The sequence below is a fragment of the Nesoenas mayeri genome (genome assembly GCF_963082525.1).
Source record: "Nesoenas mayeri genome assembly, chromosome: 20".
In the NCBI taxonomy this organism is placed as follows: domain Eukaryota; kingdom Metazoa; phylum Chordata; class Aves; order Columbiformes; family Columbidae; genus Nesoenas; species Nesoenas mayeri.
Genome location: NC_137569.1, coordinates 5,367,944 through 5,392,502, shown reverse-complemented (window position 1 = coordinate 5,392,502; position 24,559 = coordinate 5,367,944). Strand labels below are relative to the sequence as shown.

Below are 24,559 nucleotides of genomic sequence, written 5' to 3'. Positions count from 1 at the left end.
AGTGTTCCCCTGACTCTTGGTCTCTGAGCCAGACAATTTTGCTTGTAGCCAACAGGATTTTCAGCTATTTGCACTCGATGACGTCTCTGCAGTTTACTGGAGAATTAAAAGGGCTCTTGCAAAATTTAGTAGCACGTGGACTAAATGGGGAAGAATCCCCGCAATGGCAGGAAGAGATGTGTGATGCCGATGAGCTTGATGAGATGTGTACAGGTGCTTTAAAAGACTATAGGAGTGTTACACAACTAGTTCAGCCTTACAGTGGGGGTTTTTTTTGCATGTGACTAGAGATTTGGTTTGGGAGGACCTATACAATTCCCCCTCGTCAGATTTAACAACAGAGAATCTATTTTTTAGGACATGTTCTGGCACAGTTGCCGTTTTAACATTGAATATTTTTGTTCGCAGTGGCTACAAGTCGGGGGGCGGAGACAAACTTTTCATCACCGGCATTGGTGGTTCAGTGGTAGAATTCTCGCCTGCCACGCGGGAGGCCCGGGTTCGATTCCCGGCCAATGCAGCTGGGTTTGTTTTTTTGCCTCCACCTTATTTCTCCTTCCTTTTCCGCTTCCGTCCCGGCCTCCAAAACTTCTAGAGCTGCGGCGTGTCTGCGCCTAAGAGGAAGCTCCGCGGCGAGGAAGCGCAGGGCTCTGTCCCGGCGGACAGGATGGAGGTGTAAGGAGCGGCGGGACGGGCCGCTGCCGCCCGCCCCCAACTGCGGCCCCGGTGTGGCGGCAGCGGGGGCTCCGGGGCCGGGGTGGTGGGATACATCTGTACGGGCCTGCCTGCCTGCAGTGTGTGTGTGGCGTTATATCTATATAGGCCTCAATGCAGTGTATGTCTATATGGTCTCCATGCAGTGTATTTGAGTATATCCATATGTGCCACCCTGCAGTGTGTTTGGGTATTTCTGCATGGGCCTCCATGCAGTGTGTTTGGGTATATCTATATGTGTCTGCCTGCGGTATATATGGGTGTATCTGTATGGGCCTCCATGCAATTCATTTGGGTATTTCTATATGGCCCTCCATGCAGTGTGTTTGGGTGTATCTATGTGGCCTCCCTGCAGTCTATTTGCATCTATCTGTGTGGTCCCTATGCAGTGTATTTGGGTATATTTGTATGGGCCTCCCTGCAATATGTTTGGGTATATCTGTATGAGCCTTCCTGCAGTATGTTTGGGTATATCTATGTGGGCCTTCATGCAGTGGATTTGGATATATCTATGTCACTTCCCTGAATATATTTGGGTATATCTATACAGCCTCCCTGCAGTGTATTTGGGTATATCTATATGAGCCACTGTGCAGTGTATTTGGGTATATCTATATGGGCCTGCCTGCAGTGTATGGGGGGTATATTTGGCCTTTAACACCCCTATAACCAGCAGTGTATTCAGGCATCCTGATGGGAAATTGAGGTTTTTTTGTGTTTGCTTTAAAAATCTCACTTGTTGGACAGAAGGTGTCGGGGTTCAGCTTGGGTCCCGCTCCCCGTCCCCATCTCCCTTGCCCTCCCTTTCCTGATCTATAGTTCACGTTATCCATGGACGCTTTATTGTCATTAAATCTTCTATACTATTATAATGAGATCTTCTATATATAAAATCCCAAAGCAGGTAATAAATAGGAAACATCCACTGCATTATGGGTTCGTACTAAATTAGCCTTAACATGAACAGCAGCCTGGTTTAAACATACAACATATTTTAAGCAGTAGATTTAAAAAGATGAAGTGTCAGTGATATTTTTGGAGCTACATAGATTTATATATATATATATATTAAATGCAGAAGACTTTTTCAATAATACTTTGGATTCATGAGAGTTAAGACTGAAGAAAATTGTACTTCTGCTTTAAGCTCTGCAAAAGCTTCAGTTTATAGTTCTGGTATTTCAGCACAACAAAAATCTTTTGAGGAGCTGAGATTGATTCGTTTGCTATCCGTTATTAGAAAAAAATATATAAGTATTTTTCCAAATAATAAAGTGTTGTAGAATTAAAAAGGAAGCAATCATCTTAAATAATTTAACTTCAGATTTAACAGACCTGTTTGCACAGTAGCGTATTTACTCTATATGACCCTTTCACTTATTGAACGGAGTAATTCCCTATATAGCTATTCTGTAGCATTATTATTTCTAACAAAGAATGTCTTTGATCCATAGGGATTTCTGTAGCAATAGCCTGAATGCAAACATTCTGAAGAATCGCATTTACTTAACACCAAAAGCTATATGGTTTGTAAAACATGAATGAAAACTAATGCGTGTGTGAGCTCACTTGCTGAAGTTTCACTCGAGTCAGCGGAATGGAAGTTGAAGTTCATCTCAGCGTATTTTAGAAGGTCCTTTTCATTTAAAAACAATGATAGAACCTGTGGAAGTTTGTGGACACATGTAACTCGTTTGAAAGTGATGAACGTGACAGTTCTATTCAAACAATTGATGGTGCTTAACAATACATTGTACCTTTTTCTCCCCCCCTTTTTTTTATAAGCTGCTGCACAGACCTGAGAAAAGCCTTTTTTTCCTTTTGTATGGAAACTTTCTGTTGTTGTGGCTACTGACTGCTCAGCAGAACGTGTTGTTCGGGGAATATAGGATGTTCTGCGTCAGGTTTTCTCCTTTATTGAATTTAAAAATATAAAATTACAATATCCGGTAGTAATTGAGGTGCGATTAATCTAAATCTGCACTTGAGTGCATTCAGCCTACCAGTGGTGGATAAGGATTTGTGCTTAATTGGAATAGAGTTAGTGGGGAAGTGTTTGGCTGGTGGAAGATAGAAAACTCACAACCTTTCCCTGCTAATAAAGAAGTGGGCACATAAAGATTCAAAGAATAAATAACAAGGAAATGTAATAAAGTTGGTTTTTTTCCCTCGGTACAGTATGTCTAATATAGTGCCCTGGCTGTATCTATACACACACATATGTACATGGTGCTAAAATAGTCATTGTATTTTCTTTTTCCATGCTCTTGACTAATAAATAGTGTGTGTAATCTGCATTACTTTCCTCTCAGTCTTCATTCAAGTAAAACTGGAGGCCCAAGGAAATTTGGATTTAGTTTGTAAATTTGGGTGAGTGAATGAAATAGAGTGGCTCAGTAAAAGGATTATGTAGTCCAGGTGTATTATGATATGTAGGGCAAATTGTGCAAAATGTACTGTATATTTATGTAACATGGAAAAATGTTTTGTAGGGGTGGCACCAGTTTGATAATTGTAGAATCACCAAAAATAGATTTCTTGGGGATTTTTTTTAATTTTATGCAAATAGTTTCTGTTATTTTAGAGTCTACGTGACTCAACAAAGAAAACTCTAAACAGTTTCATTTGGAACATAAATAATCATTTTCATTTTTCCTTTTAGAAAAGATGCAAACGCCGCATTGCTGAGTAACTTTGAGGTAAGTTTGTCTGTGTCCCGGTTTTAAAGCAGCAGTTTGCAGTTGTAATCAACCACTTGTGTACTTCTTTGGAAGCTGGAAATTGCCAGTGGCAATCGGCAAGACCTGTATGTGATTTTCATACCCCACAATTTACATACCTGGTCATCATTCTGGTGCCAAAACATTTTAATTCCAATTGCAGGTGCATTCACCAAAGAAGCCACGATGATTTTTGTTGTTTGCTTGATAGGATTTTGCATTGCTCATTTATGTTTTCCTACTGTAATATTTCTAAGTGAAATACTCTTGAATGGTGTTTTTTGCTCCCAGGTGTTCCAGTTACTTACGGATCTTAAGCAGCAGCGCAAAGAGAGTGGGAAAAACAAGCAGAGCTCTGGTCAGCAGAATCTGAACACAATCATGTATGAAGTGAGTAGCGCTGTGGAATTCCATTGCAAATTAGCCCAAGCTGGAGCAATTCACATCCTTAGGGCTGTATATTAATAGCTTTGTATCAAATGTCACTTATTAAAAAAAACCCACAGTGACATTTGGGGGTTTTTGCCACTTTTCTGCGGATAGTTTATTCAGGTTATAGGCTGACTGTGCTGTCAGGGCAGAGAGGTGCAGCTGCTCTTATTGAAATCTATCACAAAAAGAATAACCCACCCTGTATTTTAACTGTGTAGTTGTATGGATTTTGTTGTTATTGGGTTTTTTGATTCCAGATATTCTGTCCTTTTAAGACCCAGGGCAGAACTTGCTATCATCAGATATCTATCAGATGATCCATCAGCAGATGATACCACCTAATCGTGACATTTGGACAGGCTGGAGAGTTGGGCAGGGAAAAATTGAATGAAATATAACAAGGGCAAGTGTAGAGTCTTGCATCTGGGTAGGAACAACCCCAGATTCCAGTATAAGTTGGGGAATGAGCTATTAGAGAGCAGCGTAGGGGAAAGGGACCTGAGGGTCCTGGTGGACAGCAGGATGACCATGAGCCAGCACTGGGCCCTTGTGGCCAGGAAGCCAATGGTACCTGGGGTGGGTTAGAAGAGGGTGGTCAGTAGGTCAGAGAGGTTCTCCTGCCCCTCTGCTCTGCCCTGGGGAGACCACACCTGGAATATTGTGTCCAGCTGTGGCCCCTCAGTTCCAGCAGGACAGGGAACTGCTGGAGAGAGTCCAGCACAGGGCAACAAAGATGCTGAAGGGAGTGGAGCATCTCCCGTGTGAGGAAAGGCTGAGGGAGCTGGGGCTCTGGAGCTGGACAAGAGGAGACTGAGGGGTGACCTCATTAATGGTTACAGATATCTAAAGGGTGAGTGTCAGGAGGATGGAGCCAGGCTCTTCTCGGTGACAGCCAATGATAGGACATGGGGCAATGGGCTCAAACTGGAACACAAAAGGTTCCACTTCAATTTGAGAAGAATCTGAGTAATTTTTAAAAGGAGACTTTCCCAAACTGACTTGTTTCATACACAACTGGTAAAGCAAATAGTAACTGTGAAATAATGTGTACTGCCTTCCTATCCCTTGCAGACACTGAAGTACATTTCAAAAACACCCTGTAGGTACCAGAGTCCTGAGACCGTGAGAGATTTCCTCATCGCAATGAAAGGCCATAAACTAACCAAGTAAGTAGAGATGTGCCTTTGAGTAAAAATAGAAGCTCATGAAAATGTTGAAAAACTCATCCCCGTGTAACAGCGTGATAATCTGTCTGGTTTTTATTAATGTATTCCAAGTATTTTCTGCCATTATTTAAATACTCATCATCTCCCTTGCTCATTAACGCATGTATGGACGAGAATTTCCTTAAGTGGGCCTGTGTTTTCCAATATATTTCTCAAGCAGATTCTTGTCAGTATTTCAGTTTTTAGCGTGATCTCACATGGTCCAAGTGCAAGTTCGTAAATGTTTTCTGAGGAAGAAACTGTAAGTTGGAATTGGGTTTTGAACAGAGTAAGACAACTGCAAAAAAACTCAACCTAGCCTTGGTTTATTGTGTCTCTACAACTTTAATTAATAACTTTGGCACCTGGTAAAGAACTGGCCTGCACCACATTTGCCACATGCTTTACAGAATAAGAAATGGAATTGCTTAGTGTGGTCCTGGCACTTTCTCTTCTAATCTTTTCCATTCAGACACTTCAAGCGAGAAGTATCGGAGCCCATCTGGCAGCCTCTTCTCACCAAAACCTGGGAAGCATATGGTGTGCAATTGCTATATAATGCACTTTATGTTAAACCACTTAAAATAATAATGCCTCCAAGGAAATTTTGAACTGCACTTTGGTTCATAACCAAGATAATTTCAACACTGCTCCACCGTTAAATAAATTAAAAACTAAAGACTTTAATAATTTCCGTTGTGTGGGATGAAGAGGCTATTTATTTAAAAGGCTTCGCTAGAGATTTTGTTCCACTCAGTTGAGAGCTTTCCTCCCCTTTGAGAGGAAGGAACCTGTGATGTTTGTTCTCCAGGACCTTTCTTACATGATCTCTCTGTAATGACCTTTCCTCCCACGAAGAGCAATGAACTCCAGAGGGTGTCTTTGCTGCTTCCTTACTAGGTAAGGCATTCAGAGATGTGCTCTCTCCCCTCATCTCCGGCTAGTGATAACGCTGTCTCTGCTGGTAACAGCTTTCTGAGGGTGGATGATGTGATTTGAGATACACGTTAGTTGGTGTCTGTCCTCAGTGAGGACACAGCGATGTTTTCTGTTTTCTCATTGCAAGGGGAGCAGAGGTTCTGGTTAAAAGACACGACTGGTCAGAAACACCCACTCATCTTTAAACCTCCGCTGTTGAAATCCCATGTCATGACTCTGCCTCTAATCAATGAGGAAACAATTAAGCAGTGTGTTTGTACTGTTAATTAGGCTCAGTGACATCTAACACAAGGGCTTCAGGGCTTTGAATATAAGAAGGATTTTCAGCTACATCTAAAAACCTGGTGGTGGTGGTTGGTGAGGAGCTTTCCCTGCTCAGGCTGTTATTGCAGCACACGAGCACTAGGTTGTGCTGCTGTATGTGAGAATTTCAAGGTAGTAAAGAACAGACACCAACAAGAGAAGCACCCAGAATTGAGGCACATTCAAAGAGTGGAGCTTTTAATCAAGTGAATTCTCATTTTTCCTGCTCTCCTGCTACGAACTCGCGGTACTGACCATGCAGAATGTGTTGCTCATCAGTCTGCATACGGTGTCCAAAAATGTTCTGGCTCTAGTTACAGAACCGATAGTGTTGTGCTGGCAAATGGTGCCATTCCTGGAAAATCTTTTCTTTGTTATTGCTCATATTTGCCACTCAAAATACCAGGTTAACAGACCAGCATACGTTTTCCGCTGATGGCCATCCATTTTGTGATGGCTTTTTCTCTTTAGTGTTACAGGCAGAGCTAAATCGTGTTTCCTAAAGGGCAAATTAAAAAACAAAAACAAACAACACGACTTAAACCTTTCATGGTAATTTCAGGTAGCTGCTTTGCTAAATGGAGCAAATTCAAAGGCATTTAAACATGTATCTCACTGATACAGTCAGTAAAATATGGCAGGTTCCAGTATAAGTTGGGGAATGACCTGTTAGAGAGCAGCGCAGGTGAAAGGGACCTGGGGGTCCTGGGGACAGCAGGATGACCATGAGCCAGCACTGGGCCCTTGTGGCCAGGAAGGCCAATGGCATCCTGGGGTGGGTTAGAAGGGGGTGGTCAGTGGGTCAGAGAGGTTCTCCTGCCCCTCTACTCTGCCCTGGGGAGACCACACCTGGAATATTGTGTCCAGTTGTGGCCCCTCAGTTCCAGCAGGACAGGGAACTGCTGCAGAGAGTCCAGCGCAGGGCAACAAAGATGCTGCAGGGAGTGGAGCATCTCCCGTGTGAGGAAAGGCTGAGGGAGCTGGGGCTCTGGAGCTGGACAAGAGGAGACTGAGGGGTGACCTCATTAATGTTTACAGATATCTAAAGGATGAGTGTCAGGAGGATGGAGCCAGGCTCTTCTCGGTGACAGCCAATGATAGGACATGGGGTAATGGGCTCAAACTGGAACACAAAAGGTTCCACTTCAATTTAAGAAGAAACTTCTTCTCAGTGAGGGTGGCAGAGCCTGGACCAGGCTGCCCAAGGGGGTTGTGGAGTCTCCTTCTGTGCAGACATTGAAACCCGCCTGGACACCTTCCTGTGTAACCTCATCTGGGTGTTCCTGCTCCATGGGGGGATTGCACTGGATGAGCTTTCCAGGTCCCTTCCAATCCCTGACATTCTGTGATTCTGTGAAAGCACAGTTTGTTTTTCTTTTTCAGTTGTTTTGATAAAATTCAAACTGTAGAACTGAGGGGATTTATTTTAGTGAAAAACTGTGAACTGGCAGAGTAGTGAATTTTATTATTACCTTGTTGAGGCCTCAAGCTTTGGCTAACGCTGCAGTACAGTAAGCTGTGTTGTACTTGGAAGTACAGTATGCCACTAGCAGCTAATTTTCCAGTTTTAGTCCCTGGAATGGCTTCATATTTTGTAAGCCAGTGTGAACAGCGTGGCAGGAAAAGAATATTTATTAAGCTGTAATTGCAGTGAGATGAAAATTGGCTCTACTTGTACTTCTTCCTGTTCCCGATAGTGTATCTTAGATCTGATTTTGGAATAATCGAATTTGCAATCACTGCATATTATTATAATTTTTTAAATTGGATATAAGCATTGCCCCTTTCTGTCTTTAAATCAACACATTCATGGAAGTGTTGAGCTGAAAATTAGTGGTACTTTTCAAAAGTATTTTCCTTCATTGTTGCCAAGAAGCACAACAAATATAAACCTCAGCAATATTAGAGGCTGAGTGATTTACTTTGTAATTTTTGTCTCCTCCAGAACGTTCAAAGTGAACATTCAACACCAAAGTCAGCCTGGTGCTAGTTTAACAACAGCATCATTTAATAGTCTTCACAGAGACTATTGTGTGTTTCCCTCTGAGTTGATTTGAAATTAACCTTTTGATCTGGAGCAGCGTTGCTCGATTATTTTCTCTTTCCTTTGCGTTCAGATCTGATTTGCAGCCCTCAGATTCCATCCTGCACAAACGCACCGATGCTGCAGCACAGCCGTAACCCCGGTACGTTCGCACCGACCACGCGCGGCTGCTGCTGCCATCGCACCGACCGCGGCTCAGAGGCTGCTCAGCCAAATCCTGCGATGGGCGTTCAGACAGCGTTTCCCGTGAGCTGCCGCGCTCCATTCAGGACCGTAGGGGTTGGCGCTTAAATATTTCCAGCCAGTGGTATAACACGCTGTTGCGTATACCGCTGTTGATGATTTCTTCTAGCCACTACAAAACGTACATTCCTGAGGGTAAATTTCTCTTCTGCACAATCACACATGGTTTAGGCTTTTTTCTTTGTGCTGCATCTTGGCACTAATACTGTTCTGTTTTTCCCCGTGCCTATAGATCTCTTACTAGAGAAACAACACGTGCATGTGCATATATTTACATACAGTCTAGTTCATTAGCCAGTGGGCGATATCAAGACACATAATACGGTTTTGGTTAAAATATAAACGCTGCAAATATTTGGCTTGCTGCTGACAGAATAGGATACATTTTGTCTTAATTTGTGCAACACTAACTGGTTTTATTATTTTTTAGAATCTGTGAATTTATCATGCACTGTGGCAATGCCTTATCTGTTCTGTCTACCCAGATACACAGTGTGATCTTGAACGTAAGACACTGGTGGTTTTTTGGTGTTCTAGAACTTATCTTTTTGATTGTTAAGGGCTGCACTAATACAATCTTATATACTCACATCCTGCAATATATACTCTCCCCTCAAATGTGGACCTCAGACCCCATTTTTTGCCCCATAACCACACATTTTTGTCTCCCATAGTCCTAGCTTTGTATATCCCAAAGCCGCTCCACAGGGCTTTGCCCTCAGCTGGAAATGCTGATCTTGGCTCTGGGTCTCAGCTACTGCTGGATGTGGCCTGGACGATTAACTCTGATTAGTGGAATCTTGCTTTTATGTGAGAAAATGGCTTTCAGCTGTCACTCATCTTTTATATCTATTCTTCTCTTGAATGAGCAGCTTTAATGTTCTCAACAGTGTTACTAAAATCCAGACAGTCCAGAGAAAATACAAAGACTTACTTTCCGGGGGCAATTAAGCTGAAAATATTCTTTACCTTCTGTTTGGTTGCACGGGACAAGTTATCCTTTTTATTTAATGAGCCTAAGTGTAAACACGCACGCTGTAGGACGTCTAAAGATGGATTCATCTCAGTTGGAAAAAGTTCCTTTTATTTTTTAGATGTAATGGAGCATGAACTAAATTCATGCTCATCGTGTCTGTGCCCATGCAAAATACTATAGTCAGCACTGATACTGGTGCACGCTCAGGTTGCAGAATTTGCCTTCCTTAGAGCTTATTTCTGATGGAACTGCGGGTGTTCAGGTTCTAATTTGTGTGCATGCTAGCAAGAAATCTTAGTATCCAGTGTACACACACTCGTGTCAACAGATTTGTCCAAATGCTTTCGATTACAGTCAGTTATCCCTTTGCCATCTCGCAATATCAGAATGGTGTTTGGGTTGATCAGCAAATAACTGGCCAGCTACCAGTTTTCACATGGCGGTTAGTTGGTCATTTCTTCATGTCTTTGGATTCAGTCTCTACATAAATAAAAGAAATGCTTTGCTTAAATCGTAATTATACAATGTTAACCATGTTTAACGGTTATTATTTTTCAGTGTTAATTAGTATTTATAATTTCTAAAGCCCTGTAACACTACACAAGCACCTTCAGATGAAATGTCTTTTATGTAGCTTTTGGTTTTTCACACCCTGCTGCTAATTCCTTTTTGATGTTCCAAGTCATTTTTCCAGTTGAGAGTTTTGCAGATCAAAAACAGGCATGAAATTTTTCCAGATAACACATTTTAATGACTTACTTGCTAATTATCTCTCATTCTTCTGTACACATTTTAAAAACCGCGAATACGCTGAATGATACCATCTTTGCTGAAGTGATGCTTCTGAGATCCCTTTGTTCTGACTGCAAAATTTCCACCTATTCCCTAATGATTTACAGCAATGTTAATGGCTTATGAGCAAGAAGTCTTTGAAGGGTGACCTTTTTTATCGTGTCCCGTATTTCTTGTCTTCAGGAAACGTGAACAGTTTCACTAACTGATTTAGTCATGATGTATAGTTGGTTTTAATTTAGTTCTATTGCTCCCAGCTCTGCCAGTAAGCTTTCTATAATAAACATAATAGAGCTCTACCTGTTTCAAAATAGGTCTGGATAAATAGAATTTGCATTCTCTAGCAGAGGTGTGATAGGTCTTTGGAGGAGGGGGACGTGCTTTACAAGTAGATATCATCACAGCTCTCCTGTGAGAGCTGCACATTTGGATGGCTGGAAACTGAGGCACAGATGTGCTTGGCCGGGACAATAAGGCGAATAACATTGACATGTGGACCAGAGCACCAGCGTCTGCGTCTCCATCCCATGCACCAGGCGCCACAGTTTCGCAACTTTTGAGGAAAAAACACTAAATCTTTCATACATTCGTTTAGGCGAATTGGCCAGATTTTTGTACACTGAAGATGTTATTTTACCTTTACCTTGTCAGGACTTCTTCTATGGCAGTGATGTGGTTCGCTACAGTTCTACAAGGAAGCGGTTTTGTCTCTCATTGATTCCTTAAATGACCCGTTCTCCATTTTAATTCTGGTCTAAAGTATTTCAGTACTTGTCTCTCATCAACATTAAGGTTTTATTTCTCTCCTTTTATTACTTATGGCAGTCTAAATGGAAGCAGTTAAGAATACGTTATCTTTTTGGCAATACACTAGCCAACAGTGATGCTTGCAGTTCAGTGTTAAATCCAGCCACGCTCTTAATAGTCTTGTAAACATCAGGCTGCCAAATAGATGTAAGTGATTAGCATGGGGAAACAAAGGAGATGTATTCACTGCTTCCCACCAGTGGAAACACGTTTGGCTTTTGGTTTTGATTCTCCCAAACCGAAGCACTCTAATAAATCTGGCTAACCAAGCTAATTCCCATCCCTTTGTGTCCTCTGTTAAATCGCGATATTCAGGATCAAACCCCGCACTGCCAAGGGGTTGTTAATGGGGTAGGGGGGAAATATAAACAGTTATTGTGAAGGAGGGAAGAGAAAACAGTCACTGCACTGGGAATTGCCTTTAAATACTGATTAATGCTATAATTGACACAAAGGGCCTTCTCCTTAGCATCCTCCTGTATTTTTGCAGCCTGGATGCGCCTTAATCGTCCCCTCTCATGTTTGATGTGGTTCTGTAGACGCAGAAAAGAGGATTAAAAGGGTAGGGTGGGACCCAAAATGTTTGAGCTCTTCTTTTTTTTAAACAGACATTTTGAACAATTCTGTGGTTAAAATGGAATTTTCTTCTTGGTTTTTTTTTTCCTCTCCTTTATAAAATTCCTTATCCCCTTCTCCAATTTTGGAATTTAGAGAGTGAAAGAATAGGTGTATTTGTAAAGTAAGTGTACATTTAGTATATTGAATTGTGCATGCTTTTTGGTTATATATGAGGATTTCTTGCAGCTTTCCATTGTGAATTGTTAATGTTTCACAAATGCGTTTTAAAATAGCAGGCTTTCATTTTGAAGTTGAAAATCATGATTAGCATTATTTTCTAGCATTTTACAGAAGCAATGGCAGAATGGCTTGGAGATGAGGTGGAACAATTGAAAACGTGTCTCTTTGAGCATTTTGGTCTTGTCGCCGGGGGCAGGATCTCAACCCACCCGTCTGCGTGTCACCTCTTCACAGCTGCTTTCTGCTCTTCAGGGCTGTGAATACACATCCCAACACTCCAGATTAACAAAGCCCAATGGTTGGTATCAGCAAAGCTCTTGTCTGAGACAAGGAGTCTCCATCGCTAAATCTCTCACAATCATGAGTGTTTTAGCTGAAGAGGGTCTCTTAGGTCATCCAATCTGTGCTATTACGGGATTTTTCCTTCAGGAGACGTCAGCCAGGAAAATCTGACGCTGGTGCTGCTCATTCGGCGTATCCAGCGGGTAAATGAAGGGCCTTATTCTCTTTGGCTGTCAGCTCCTGCCTCCTGAACGGTGAAATTCAGTCTCTTGACACGTACACGGGTGAGCACGTCCATGTCATAGCAACACATCGCTCATCACGGGCTTCTCCTAAAGAATCACATAGAATCACAGAATGTTTGGGATTGGAAGGGACCTCGAAAGCTCATCCAGTCCAATCCCCCCGCCGGAGCAGGAACACCCAGATGAGGTTACACAGGAAGGTGTCCAGACGGGTTTGAATGTCTGCAGAGAAGGAGACTCCACAACCCCCCTGGGCAGCCTGGGCCAGGCTCTGCCACCCTCACTGAGAAGAAGTTTCTTCTCAAATTTAAGTGGAACATCTTGTGTTCCAGTTTGAACCCATTACCCCTTGTCCTGTCACTGGTTGTCACTGAGAAGAGCCTGGCTCCATCCTCCTGACACTCACCCTTTAGATATCTGTAAACATTAATGAGGTCACCCCTCAGTGTCCTCTTGTCCAGCTCCAGAGCCCCAGCTCCCTCAGCCTTTCCTCACACGGGAGATGCTCCACTCCCTTCAGCATCTTTGTTGCCCTGCACTGGACTCTCTCCAGCAGTTCCCTGTCCTGCTGGAACTGAGGGGTGTAACCACCTCGCTCTGAACTTCGCCCGGTGAATATACACAAGTGCTAAAGCACTGCGGTGTCTGACAGCGCTATACGCTGTCCCAGGTGTTGGGTTTCAAGGACAGGCGGTGTTGGAGGCTGTTGGAAGTGAGACGGGGTCTCTGAAATATCTCCAGACACGTAGACGTCGCCCCATCGGTTGTAAACGCCTGCGTGGGGGAGCTGGGGCTGCGAATTCCAGCGGCCGTCTGCTCCTCAAAGCCGCCCACAGCTCCAATAAACCAGGGGGAAACTCTTCAGGAGTAGTTTAAATATGCTTTAAAGAAGCCGTTTAAATAATTAAAAAAATTCTAGGCTTTAATTCTTCAAAACCGTAGCTCGCCGCTGCGTCACAAACTGGGCAATCGTGTGTGTTGACTGTCAGTTCTCACTTTAACGCGTAAATTTGTGCTACATAAACATAAATGGCTGGTAGGAGAGGCTGTGTGTCAAGTAATAATCATTCAAGATTTTCCCAAATATGCACATTCAGGTCATTTACTCATGGTATCTATTATTATCACACTGCATTTGTATGTTTTTACTATAACAGTGCGTTTGTTACTGTTTCATATGCCCTTTTAAGCATCTGTTTTATCTTTGGGAGTGTTGTATTATTGTGCTTTTCTGTTCTAAAGCACAAAGATCAGCTCAGATCGTTAGCCATGCTGCTATTATGTGGTCATTAATGTTTTGAGCTTCTGAAATTAATGAAATATGCATTAGTAGCATATTACAGCTGGGTTTTGCTTTGTTTTTAGAATTATTTGTATTTAAGTATGAAGTAAAATTAATAATTTTTGACTGCAGATCTATTGCCTAAATGCTGTGGTTTCAATTTGATGAACGTGCTGCTTTGATCACGTATTCCAAAACAACAAAAAAAGATTTTTAGATGTCCATGATTTTTTTTTCCCCTCATGGCCCTTTTTTTCTGTTTTAATGATCAAAGTGTTTTAATGGACATTTGTGAGGTCTCATGATTTCTTGATGAGAAAGTAGAGCTGATGTCTAGTTGGTGAAAATACATCCAGAGAAGCAATGAGACCGGATGAGCTTGATGACGGTTCTGAATGTATCAGGAATTTTGCCACCGGCTTCAGTAGCGCTAAACTGTCTCTAAGTATTAAAGCGTTTGTGTTTAAGTACCAAAACCAGACAAGTCTTTCTGGCTTCTCCCCTGTGTAGCGGAGGAGAACAGAATTGGACTATTAAAAATCCAGATGCAACCCGGTTCGTATCTAAAGTCAACCCAGAAGAAGCCTTTATGGATTGAAGTGCTGTTATGCTAAAGACCCAGGGCTGCAAATTGGAATTTATAGAGTCGCTTTCTGTCTGCATTAGAGTGTGGGCAGGTAATCAGAAGTGTTTGGGTTATTGTAAATCAGTGAATTATCACTTGTCTTTCAAACTGCAATAAGTGACTGTACATTCACAACTCGGGCACTGATTGGGGGTGGTGAGGGTTGTTTTGGCATTTTCTATATCTTTGCTGCCTTGCTGTTTGTGGTCGTATGAGTCTTAGTGGGACTGTGCACTGAATCAAGTCAAAAACAAGCCAGGAAAAAGAGGTTTTCTATGTGTCCAGCCCAGCTCAGTCCTCGCCTGGTTTGCTGTGCGGTGCCCAGAAGGTGTAGAAACACAACAGAAAGGTGGATTCACTTGGGAACAGGGCTGAAGATTTCTCTTTGCCCAAAGATGCGTGTGTAAAAGTACAACCTCAACCCGTTGTAATAATGTATGAAAAAAGACATTGGCCTAAAGAATAAATGAGTTATTGCCATTTGGCCGATGGATGGTAACTTGTTAGGTGTGATAGTTGTTCTTGTGGCCGCGTGTTCATAGCAAAGCCATCTGTGGTCTTTGACAAGTCATTTGGTGTTTCTGTACAGCGTTAAACAAAGCAACAGTGCATGCTAATTAATGCGTGTACAGTAATGATCTAAGCACGTCTGCCTTGCTACCTTAGACTAGGGGTGGCAACAGCGGTATGTCTAAACACACTAGAAAGTATTGTATTTAAAATACCCAAATTATCTTGGCGATTAAACCTCACTGCAAACCCACTCAGAATTATTCCTGGCAGTGGCGTTTCATGCCTAAGTTATCAGGAATGTATTTGCATCTTACCAGTCATTTGAGGGGATCCTCAAATTATATAGTAACACAGATTGGTTTACATTTTGCTTTCAAACAGGGCAGAAAAGCTCCAGTTGCTGAACCACCGGCCTGTGACGGCAGTTGAAATACAGCTGGTAAGTAAGAATCCTCCTGACTGTCCAAAACTTAAATGAAAACAGCTTTAACCTTGAAGATCAATTGAATAATTGCTTTCTCATGGTCAGTGATTGAATGTTTCCCTTTATGTACGTCTTTACATTCATGGTTTCAAATCCACTCTGCTTCCTGAGGCCTCCTTAGAGACTTGCCCGTCTTTTTCTCAGCCAGATTCTCCACCTCTGTTTGCTGCAGCGTCACATACTGAAAATGCCCCTTGCAGTCATGAAGGGTTACTTACAGTATTGCAACTAAATCTGTTTAACCTGAGACTTTTTGCTGCTGCTCCGTGATCAGGCACTTCGCTTTTTGACAGCTGTGATGACACGGTTGTTTGGATGGCAGGGTTGTGTGTTATAGTAAAACCAAACGTGCTAAAAAGCAATGAGTATTGACTGATGGGGAATTCTGAGCTGTGGCACAGAGTGAGAAATGGTTATAAATGGACTTTCTGATGGAAAGTAGCCATTGTCAATCTGTTAAGCATAAGTCTGGTGTAAAGAGGGATTGTCGCTAAATAGAAGTAGATGGTTATATACTCTGAAGTGTATCTCCTTAGAAACACAAAATCCTGTGGTAATAAAGAGATTATTATAATAAGGATATTGTTTTAATAAAGATCTCTTACATTAAGAACATCTGTTTACAATCTTATCCTGAAACCAAACTATGTAGTAACAGTATCGTATTTTGCAGCAAAAATGGGAAGGATTAAAGAGGTACCAGTAGGACTATTTTTTATTTCATGGCCAGGGAGTAGACATAGAAATGCTGAAGGCGTCTCATAAAATGCTTCTAGCTGAGGGACGGATCCTGTGTTTTGTGATTGAAGAGATCAGGGTCAGTCATCAACCCAGGCAAGAGCATTAAGGCTTCAATGGGTTTTGCTTAGCAAGTTATTCATAAGCGATGAGGTAGATCCTGTCTCATACCTTTGTTAGCTTCATGTGCTTAGGCAGAGATTTATTACATTCACATGTAGGCCTTATATGGTCTTTCTTTCCCTTTTCTTCTTTAAAATGCAATCACCTTTTGCTGCTTTCAGGTGACTGTGGTTTTGGCTGTCTTATCCCTTCTGCCCTCATTATCTTCCCTAGTTCCGCATTACCTTACCTATCCATAAAATACTGAACGTAGTTTTGTGCCCTGTGTCACATTTATAGTGACATTAAAGGCAAGTATAAGAAATTTTGGCCTTTATATTGGAAGTCAGGTTTCTGTAGTGAGCATAGCAATTCGGCTATTCCAAGGTTTGCAATGACAGAGTTTGATAAAACTCATTGCTAAACTTACAGAATGCAGGTAAGTGATTTGAGTTCCCTATCAGCCTATTATTGACATGTAACCCTTCTCTAATGAGCAAAAGCAACTTGTGGAAAATGTAATATTCATACACTTGGGGAATAGCCTGAATTTGTATCATTGTGGAAGTATTGGGGATGCAGTTACTTCTGTTACATTGCAATACCCCTGTAATTCCCAGGGTAAGTTTCTCCAAAACTGGTATGACAGTAAGCTAGGTTGACTGGATTGTTAACACTGTGTTAAATTGAGCTTCCTCAAAATTGCAGCACATTTACTCTTCCATCAAAGCACATCAAAGTCTTTTGAGCTCAACAGCTGCTAGGAAACTAAGGGCCATTTTTGTTAGTGGAATACAGAGATCAGGAGCTGTGGCAAGGAAATGATTTTGCTGTTCGATTGCTGTCTTGAATCATTTTGGTTTCTGGTGAGGACATGGGAAAGAGATTATAGCAGCGCGACGTCTTTGAACACACAAAACCTCTGTCGTCTCTGCTCATCTTTGGGTATAAAACACTGCAGAACCGTGGAGGGTACCAGCATTTTCTTCCTTGATGTCGGGAGGAGAAGATCACCCGTACAGGAATTTCATGCAGGCAGGTCAATGCGCTGCAGTTGGTGGATGAGACAACTGCAGAGAATGAATGCTGGGTCTGGAATTGCCATCATTCTCTTCTCTTTGAACTTGGCCCTGCCACTCCACAGCTCCGAGTCACTCCTGCAGTGGAAATCGCAAAGAAATGGTGATGAGAACTTCTCACCACTTCATCTAATGTAGGCATTTATTTTTTAAAAAAGCAGCTTTAAACAAAATGCCAAACGAGACAGATTCTCCATCTCTCTCACTTGCTCAAATAGTTCTGACATCGCAAACTTTTATTCAATGCTGCATGTCCATGGGATCGAGTCAGATTTACCTGATAGGCTTTTAATAGCTGATGCAAGAGGGTATTTACTGCTGCTTCTTGCTTTTTTGCCTCTCCAGCTTTTTGGGTTTTTTATTTTCCTTCTATAAAATTCCGTGTCCTTAGTTATATACAGACAATAAATCAATTCTGATAAAATTGCATTTAAGCTAAAAAGCCAATTTATGTTGTGATGTTTTTGATCTCAAGTTCTTTTGTAAGTCTTTTTGCATAAATTGCTGTATTGTTCACATTTGTCTTTTGTGGCTTGTGTGACAGGATTTATTTTGAAACAACAATAGCAAGAAAAGGAGCATGAAATTCCAATTCACATCCCATGGGGTAAAACACTACACATTGCAGCGATCTTGACCTCCTGGTTTAATCTTTAACATCTGTTGTTGCTGGCTCAGTGATTCACAGGATCACAGAATGTTAGGGATTGGAAGGGACCTCGAAAGGGACCTTTGTGGACAATGCTGAAGCAATCACTGACATTTCAGCTCACTTTTTCATTACATTGCTTAAATCCTCCTATAGCCATAACACTGCAGGATCATCACAACCATCTCACAACCAGGGCCTGTGATTGTGGGGCTGCTCTCATGAAGGGGGAAAAGAAGACACTGATGTTGCTCTAAACCTGACTGGTCCAGCTCGACTTAATGCTGAACCGTGATGCGTTTGAAGATAAAGCATCATCTTTGCTAATGAACAAATTGCTCCACATTCTCCTCTCCGAGATTTTCATTCTGTGCTTTTTAAACCTGGATTTCCATCTCAGAGAGCTTTGTACTTTGTGATATACGCCCTGCTTAACCAGCCTGGTAGTTTGTCTTTTATTGTTGAATAGAAAATGATCATGTGAAATATCCTGCTAGAAAATGGATTATATTAGAGGATTTAAACATTTTAATTTCTCAACAATCTATTTTGCTTCCCTCTTTGCATACTTGGTTAATTATCTCTGAGGGACATTAATCCAATCATTCACTCTTTAACTTTATTTCTTTTTTATGTGCTTTTTTCTATTAGCATGTTAATGCCGAACAATTTCAAATTACCGTTCAAAGGAGGAAATAGCAGTTATTTTCTCATAAAATATGTCGCCTCCTACACTGCAGTTAAATTATGTGCTTGATAGCTTTGGAAGCCATCAGAACCCCCCCTTTTTTTTTTTTGCTATATTTTACTGATCATTTTTTAAATAGAATTATTTGCTTATTATTCAAATAAACAATAGCGTTTAACCCACAGATTGTTCTGTTCTGTGACGCTGAGGTTTGTTACCCATCATATATTACTTATCCTTGAGATGGTTTCTTAGCTTTTTCAGATCTTTTTAGAGTTGCTCAGTGTGGTTTTCTTTATTCTTCAACACTGGCAGCGTATTGTGTTGTCTCAGGAGGCGAAATGAAATAAGCATTAGTCTGAAAGCATAAAAGCAGCACAGAGAGGATGATGAATCTCTTATACTTTGCTTTTACTTGGGTAAGTGGGGAAGAAAAGAGGTGGTTATAGTTAGTGAGAGCATGTTCCTAAAATCTTTGTCCTTGTTTCACCCATATAAAAATCGATACAAGTATGCATGTATACATATGTGTGTGTTCATATTTTGTGCTTACATGTGTACATGGCACTACGAACGTACTGATTTACAGATCTATTTTATGAATAATCACCTTAATCTTTGCAGTTCTCTTGATAGTCAGGCTGTTAGTTTCTGGTTTACCTTCTCCATAAATAAAACCTTTAAAAGCTTCTGAAAATAACTTTATGCCATGAGAATTTCTCGACAGGTTTCTAAGTGACTTACCGCTTAATGTTATTCTATTATTACGTTCCAATTTGGTAATTACGGTTGTTTTATTCCTCTGAGAAATTCGTACATAGCGCTCCATCTATAAAAGCTGCTCTGAAATGTGTGGCTTGGAAAGGCTGCGTGGCAATAAAATATTCCACACACGCTTTTGTTTAATAAGCCCCGTTCCTGGTAGCGGTTCCGGTACTGGGAAGGCACCTGCCAGTGTTTAATTCTGCAGTTGATGAGCGATTTGTCCGTTCTCTTGTAGGCAGAGTCAGTGATGGATGTCGGATGCACGGTTCATTTTGCTGTTAGAAAGCCCACGCGTTGATGTGTCTGGAGAGGCAGAACAGAACCAGCATCCTTTGCTTGACATACTCTCCATTTAGTAAGTTTGCTTCATTTTAAGCTTTAAGTCCAGTTAAGTTAGTTAGACCTCTTGGGCACTTGAAATTAAGTCAATACATAAGCTGTGGCTTAACGATTGTAGCTCCAAAGCGCTTGAGAAGGTGAAGAATTGGTTATTAGACTTGGAATAAAGGTGGCATTGCTTTCAGAGCTGAGCAGCACAGTGGCTTCGGCTGCCTTCTGATTATTTCCTATATATTCCACAGTTCTAGAGGTGTGGCTGTTTTTATCAATAAGAAAGAACTCTAGGTACTGAGGCTTGAAAGGTATTTTATTCAGCTGTAAGGATTTTATACCAATTAAGTTACCAAATAACAATTGGCTGCTTCCTTCCTTGATTCCTTCTTTATAGGTGATATTGTCTAGAGCATTAGCTGGGGGGAAATTAAATGTAATGTGAATATTGCTTAGTGTGTGTGTGTATATTGTGATGAGAGTTTAAAAACTAACTCTTACTGATTGGGGTGAAATCAAAGTTATTATTGAGGCCTGACCTGACTGAATTGACCTTGACCATGTAGTTGCATTTCATAGGAAACACATACTGTATATATGTATGAGTGACAGAATATGCTACAACATTTGCTGCAAAAACACTGTCATTATTTCGCTGTGGTATAGAGTTGAATGCTGAAAAGCAGTAATGACTAGGGAATTATTTATTACCAGCAGCAGCACAGCTGACATGACTTACTGCTCATTTCAATGAAATCCTTGCTCTCGGCCCTGAGAAGGAGACATCCTTGTCTCGCTGCACATCAGGGTGCTTTTTATCTACAAATTGTGTTACTGGAACATTGGCCAATTTTGTTACTTGCACAAACCCCTGAATATTGCAAATACACAGTTCGGCGGGGGTTTGGTCGATGATATCTACGCGTTGCACATGGCGTCATCTGTGAGGATAATGTGTTTCCATTGGGCGTGTGTGGCACTGCCAACATAAACATCTTATGTCATACACTGATTAAAAACGTTTGCATTTTTATTTTCCTTAGTATAAACTTTGCATTCCTGACTGCGTATGGTTTGAATCTTTTGCTTGAGCAGTTTCAGCCAGTTGCAAGTTAGAACTTAGCAAGAATTTTCATAGGTGTTTCTTCATATATTTGTAAAATTCTTGCTGGAAAAGTAGGTACTTGAATACAATTGTTTCTTTTTGCCTCTTAGGCTTTTTCCTATGCATAATTTCTCTTCTGAGCAACATAACGTAATTTCCTAGTGCTGTCAGTATCAAACGTATTTTGGCTTATAGCTCAAAACTAGAAGACTCTGCGAACATCTGTTGGATCTAGAATGAGCCTCTGAGTGACCTCGTTTCCCTTGATACGTTTTCCTTTAGGAGAGTTTCATTTGTCACTTAATTTACATGCCCTCTGTGCTTCATTTTGGATTGTTCCCGTCGGCACGCTGCTTTGCTGCTTCCTAATTGCTGATGTTTTCATAAGCTGCTGCTCGGGCTGTTTCTCTGAAGAGTGAAAAGAATTGATTTTTACAGTTTATGCTTTTGATCCTTTGAACTCCTGAATAGTATCACAGCAAAATAACACTGAAGCATCAGCTTTTGAATAATAAGCTGTTCATCCAGTGAGGGTGCAACGTCCCGGAGGCACCGAGAGGTGAGCCCTTGATGAATTTGCTGCTGTGGTTTAAGGGATTGCCCCTTCCCTCTGGCACAGACCACGGATCTGTCAACAGAAGGGAATTTGGAGCTGCAATACCCACTCCTCAGCACAGTGTCCAGCACCTTTCTTTAAAGACGCTTTCCTCAACAGTTTAACGAGGCATCAGTTACAGCATCTGAAACATGAGAGGCTATTTTCTGTCATCATCTTTCTGGTAAAGCGTGATTTCTTGAGCTGCTGGAGCAGTCACCAGAGCTCGTCTGCTGATGTCCCAAGGGGTATCTGCAGTTTGTCTGTCCTGCAGGCTCCTGCATTCGGCCAACACAAACCACATCACTGTGATGGCTCATACTGGGAGCTGGGGCTTTGCTCCTTCAACACTCAGGAGCACGTAAGGAGTGTTAGACACTTGCGTAAGTATTTTCTGCCTTAAATGCAGAAGTTGAGAAGAGTTGATGCTGATCTAGAAATCAGAAATCGCTCTTTTATCTGTTTAATTTCTGATCAAATCCTTCTGTTTAACTTTGGGTACTTTAAGGAAGTACCTAAAGGAGAAAGTGGTTGGAGATGAAAGGACAAGGGATGAAATTTAAATGGAGAAGAGAGGCAGGCTTCATGTGATCCAATAAATCAAACCTAAACCAGGCATGGTGCCGTTTTCCTGAAGATGGAAGAGCAGCGGGATGGTAACAAATGCCAGAGGTGTTGGCCGCTGAGAGATAAATCATTGTGCCCTGGGCGATATTGCCTGTCCAAAGGACGGGGGCTTTTTCTTTGTACGGTTCCTGCTGCTGTGGGGCTGTCACCTTTAAGGTTCAATGTAACAGTAATTAATAACACTAAAATCCGGTCCAAAAACAAGGCTGATAATGCGCTACAAAGCTTAATAGTGTAGGTCATCTGTAGAGTAATGGCTTTGTCAGCACTATTGGCAGCAAAGAGGGTACGTATGCGCATGTTGATGCTCCGAGGGACGCTGGTCAAGCCACTGAGGTGTCACCTCTGGAATGGACTCCAGAAGACAATTCTCTGATCCCATTTCAGCAGCTGCAGCAGTTGCCGACACAGAAGGGTAATGTTGGCAGGATTTTTAGTGTATTTTAACTGGTACAGCAGAGCGGCTGTTGGTAATGAGAGCCAGGGCTGATTTTAGAGCCAAGGTCCCATGGTAGTTGTTGAGCTAAGTGCATTTGGAAAGTCACGCTGCGGAGAATATCGTCCTTTGATCAGGATGGTCCCCAGAAACTGTCATTTGCAAATGGATGTTCACTGTCTGCCTTTTGCTACATGAGTGGATGCGGGCGCGCTCGCTTTCCTCTCGTCAAGGATCTGTGGGTAATGGCTGATGAAAGATGATCGGATTGTGCAAAGAGGGCTCGTAGGACATTGAAGGAGAAAAAGAAAGTTAATTCAATATACCACTCTGCCTTTAGAAGATGCATCCGAATTGCTGGCAATTGATAGCTAGAACTGATTAAACCTGTGTTGACTTGCAACCATAATTAATATAAATCACTGCTCTTCAAAGGACATTTTAAAGCACTTTGGATAAAAAAGAAAATCTCAAACCCCGCAATCCTAATTGGTTTCGTTTGCGTTTGAAGAGTTCATTTGACTTGCTTTTCCAGCGCTCTGACAAGCTTTTCCTTTTAACAGCTGCCTATAAATTAGGGCAGTTGTTTTTATGGTAGCAGTGATATAAGAGTTCCCACAGCTCCACAGTTAGAGCAGGTCCCTAATTAATCGTACAGAATTTTATTGTTAATGCGTGACAGCAGGTTTTGTGTTGCTCAGAGCTTTTACATGCCTTTATATTCAGGAATGTCACAATCTAAGTTAATTCCACTAACATATGGCTGCTGTAGGATTAGGTGCTTTCTTTTATGGCCTGCTTACTTCTACTCTGGGTGCTGGGTAAGATACAGAGGTTCAAGTAACCACTTTCGGGTTTTCTTATTTCAGTTCCCACATGAAAGCACAGGAACTTAGGAATATAGCTCTGGAAAGCAGGTCTGTGCAGGGGCTTAACAAAAAGCCTGGCTCAAGCTGGAGGTTGAGAGAGGCTGTAGGAGAAAGCAGGGAGGAAATCCTGTGCCAAGCATGGTGTTCTCCTCGCTGTAAAGAAAGCAGCGTCTCATTCTAGAGTACCAATTGTCATGGTTAACAATGGATCTCTTATATATTTTTGTAAGTATTGCAAGAATTCCCCTTTGTAAAATGCTTTTGTAATGAGCTCAGACGATGCCTTGCATCCAATGAAATGAGTATTTCCCGATGAGTTGAGTCCTTCTGTTTGGGGCTGAGGAAGGAAGTGTGGGTTTAATGATTGCATTGGATTGTTTTTGACCTGCAGATGGTGGAAGAAAGCGAGGAAAGACTAACGGAAGAGCAGATTGAGTCTCTACTCCAGACGGTCACCAGCATTCTGCCAGGGGATCCAGAGGAGCAGCAGAGAGACTCAGAAATGGCAACAGAAGACAAAGGTGACCAAGTGTAGGAGGCATCTAGACCAAAGCTGGCAACAATTTCAACAGAGAAGAATCTGCTATTATTTTTCTATTTTGTTTTGTTTTACTTGATACCAGTTTAATCTGGTATTGGAGATCCTTGTAAAATATATTACAATTTTTATTACTCAGAGGTGATGAGGGAAACAATTGTTCACAAGAAAGCACGGAAAAGGACGCTATTGTTTTGGCATTTTGTCCTAAACGGGGATGGTAGTAACAGAGTTCATAATGCAGCACCCTGAGAAATGGGTCACAGAATCTGAAGCTTTTGTATTTTTTCCACTACCCATATAACAGCTGTACATTTGAATAGGCTTATATACAGCTGGCAAGGTTTTAATTATCACAGCAGTGCTATAATAATAATTTCTTTCATATGCTTTTGAATTGCCCAACTGGTTTTCAGAACACAGTCTGCAATACAAAGGCGGCTTGTGGAGCCATGTGTGAAAAGGGCTGGTTTAGGGGATCGGGGCGTAGAATATTGTGCAAGAAACTACTCAGAATCCGGCCAGACAATTTCTCATGGGTTGTTGGCATGGAAATGGAGGATCTGGGGGTCAGGTAACTGTTCTCAGGGTGTCTGACAGTCCGTACTTAATAAAGAGAGATCCCGATCATCAG

At 41.7% G+C, this 24,559-nt stretch overlaps 1 protein-coding gene across 1 annotated transcript; it reads left to right on the top strand.

The window, feature by feature from the left end:
* Positions 1–609: 609 nt before the first annotated feature.
* CRCP (CGRP receptor component) lies at positions 610–24,321 on the top strand. The gene is made up of 6 exons (XM_080357288.1): positions 610–675; positions 3,377–3,413; positions 3,726–3,824; positions 4,938–5,032; positions 15,302–15,359; positions 23,779–24,321. Exons 1-6 carry the CDS (start codon positions 668–670, stop codon positions 23,920–23,922), a joined length of 441 nt encoding a protein of 146 aa, XP_080213414.1. The 5' UTR covers positions 610–667; the 3' UTR covers positions 23,923–24,321.
* Positions 24,322–24,559: the final 238 nt, after the last annotated feature.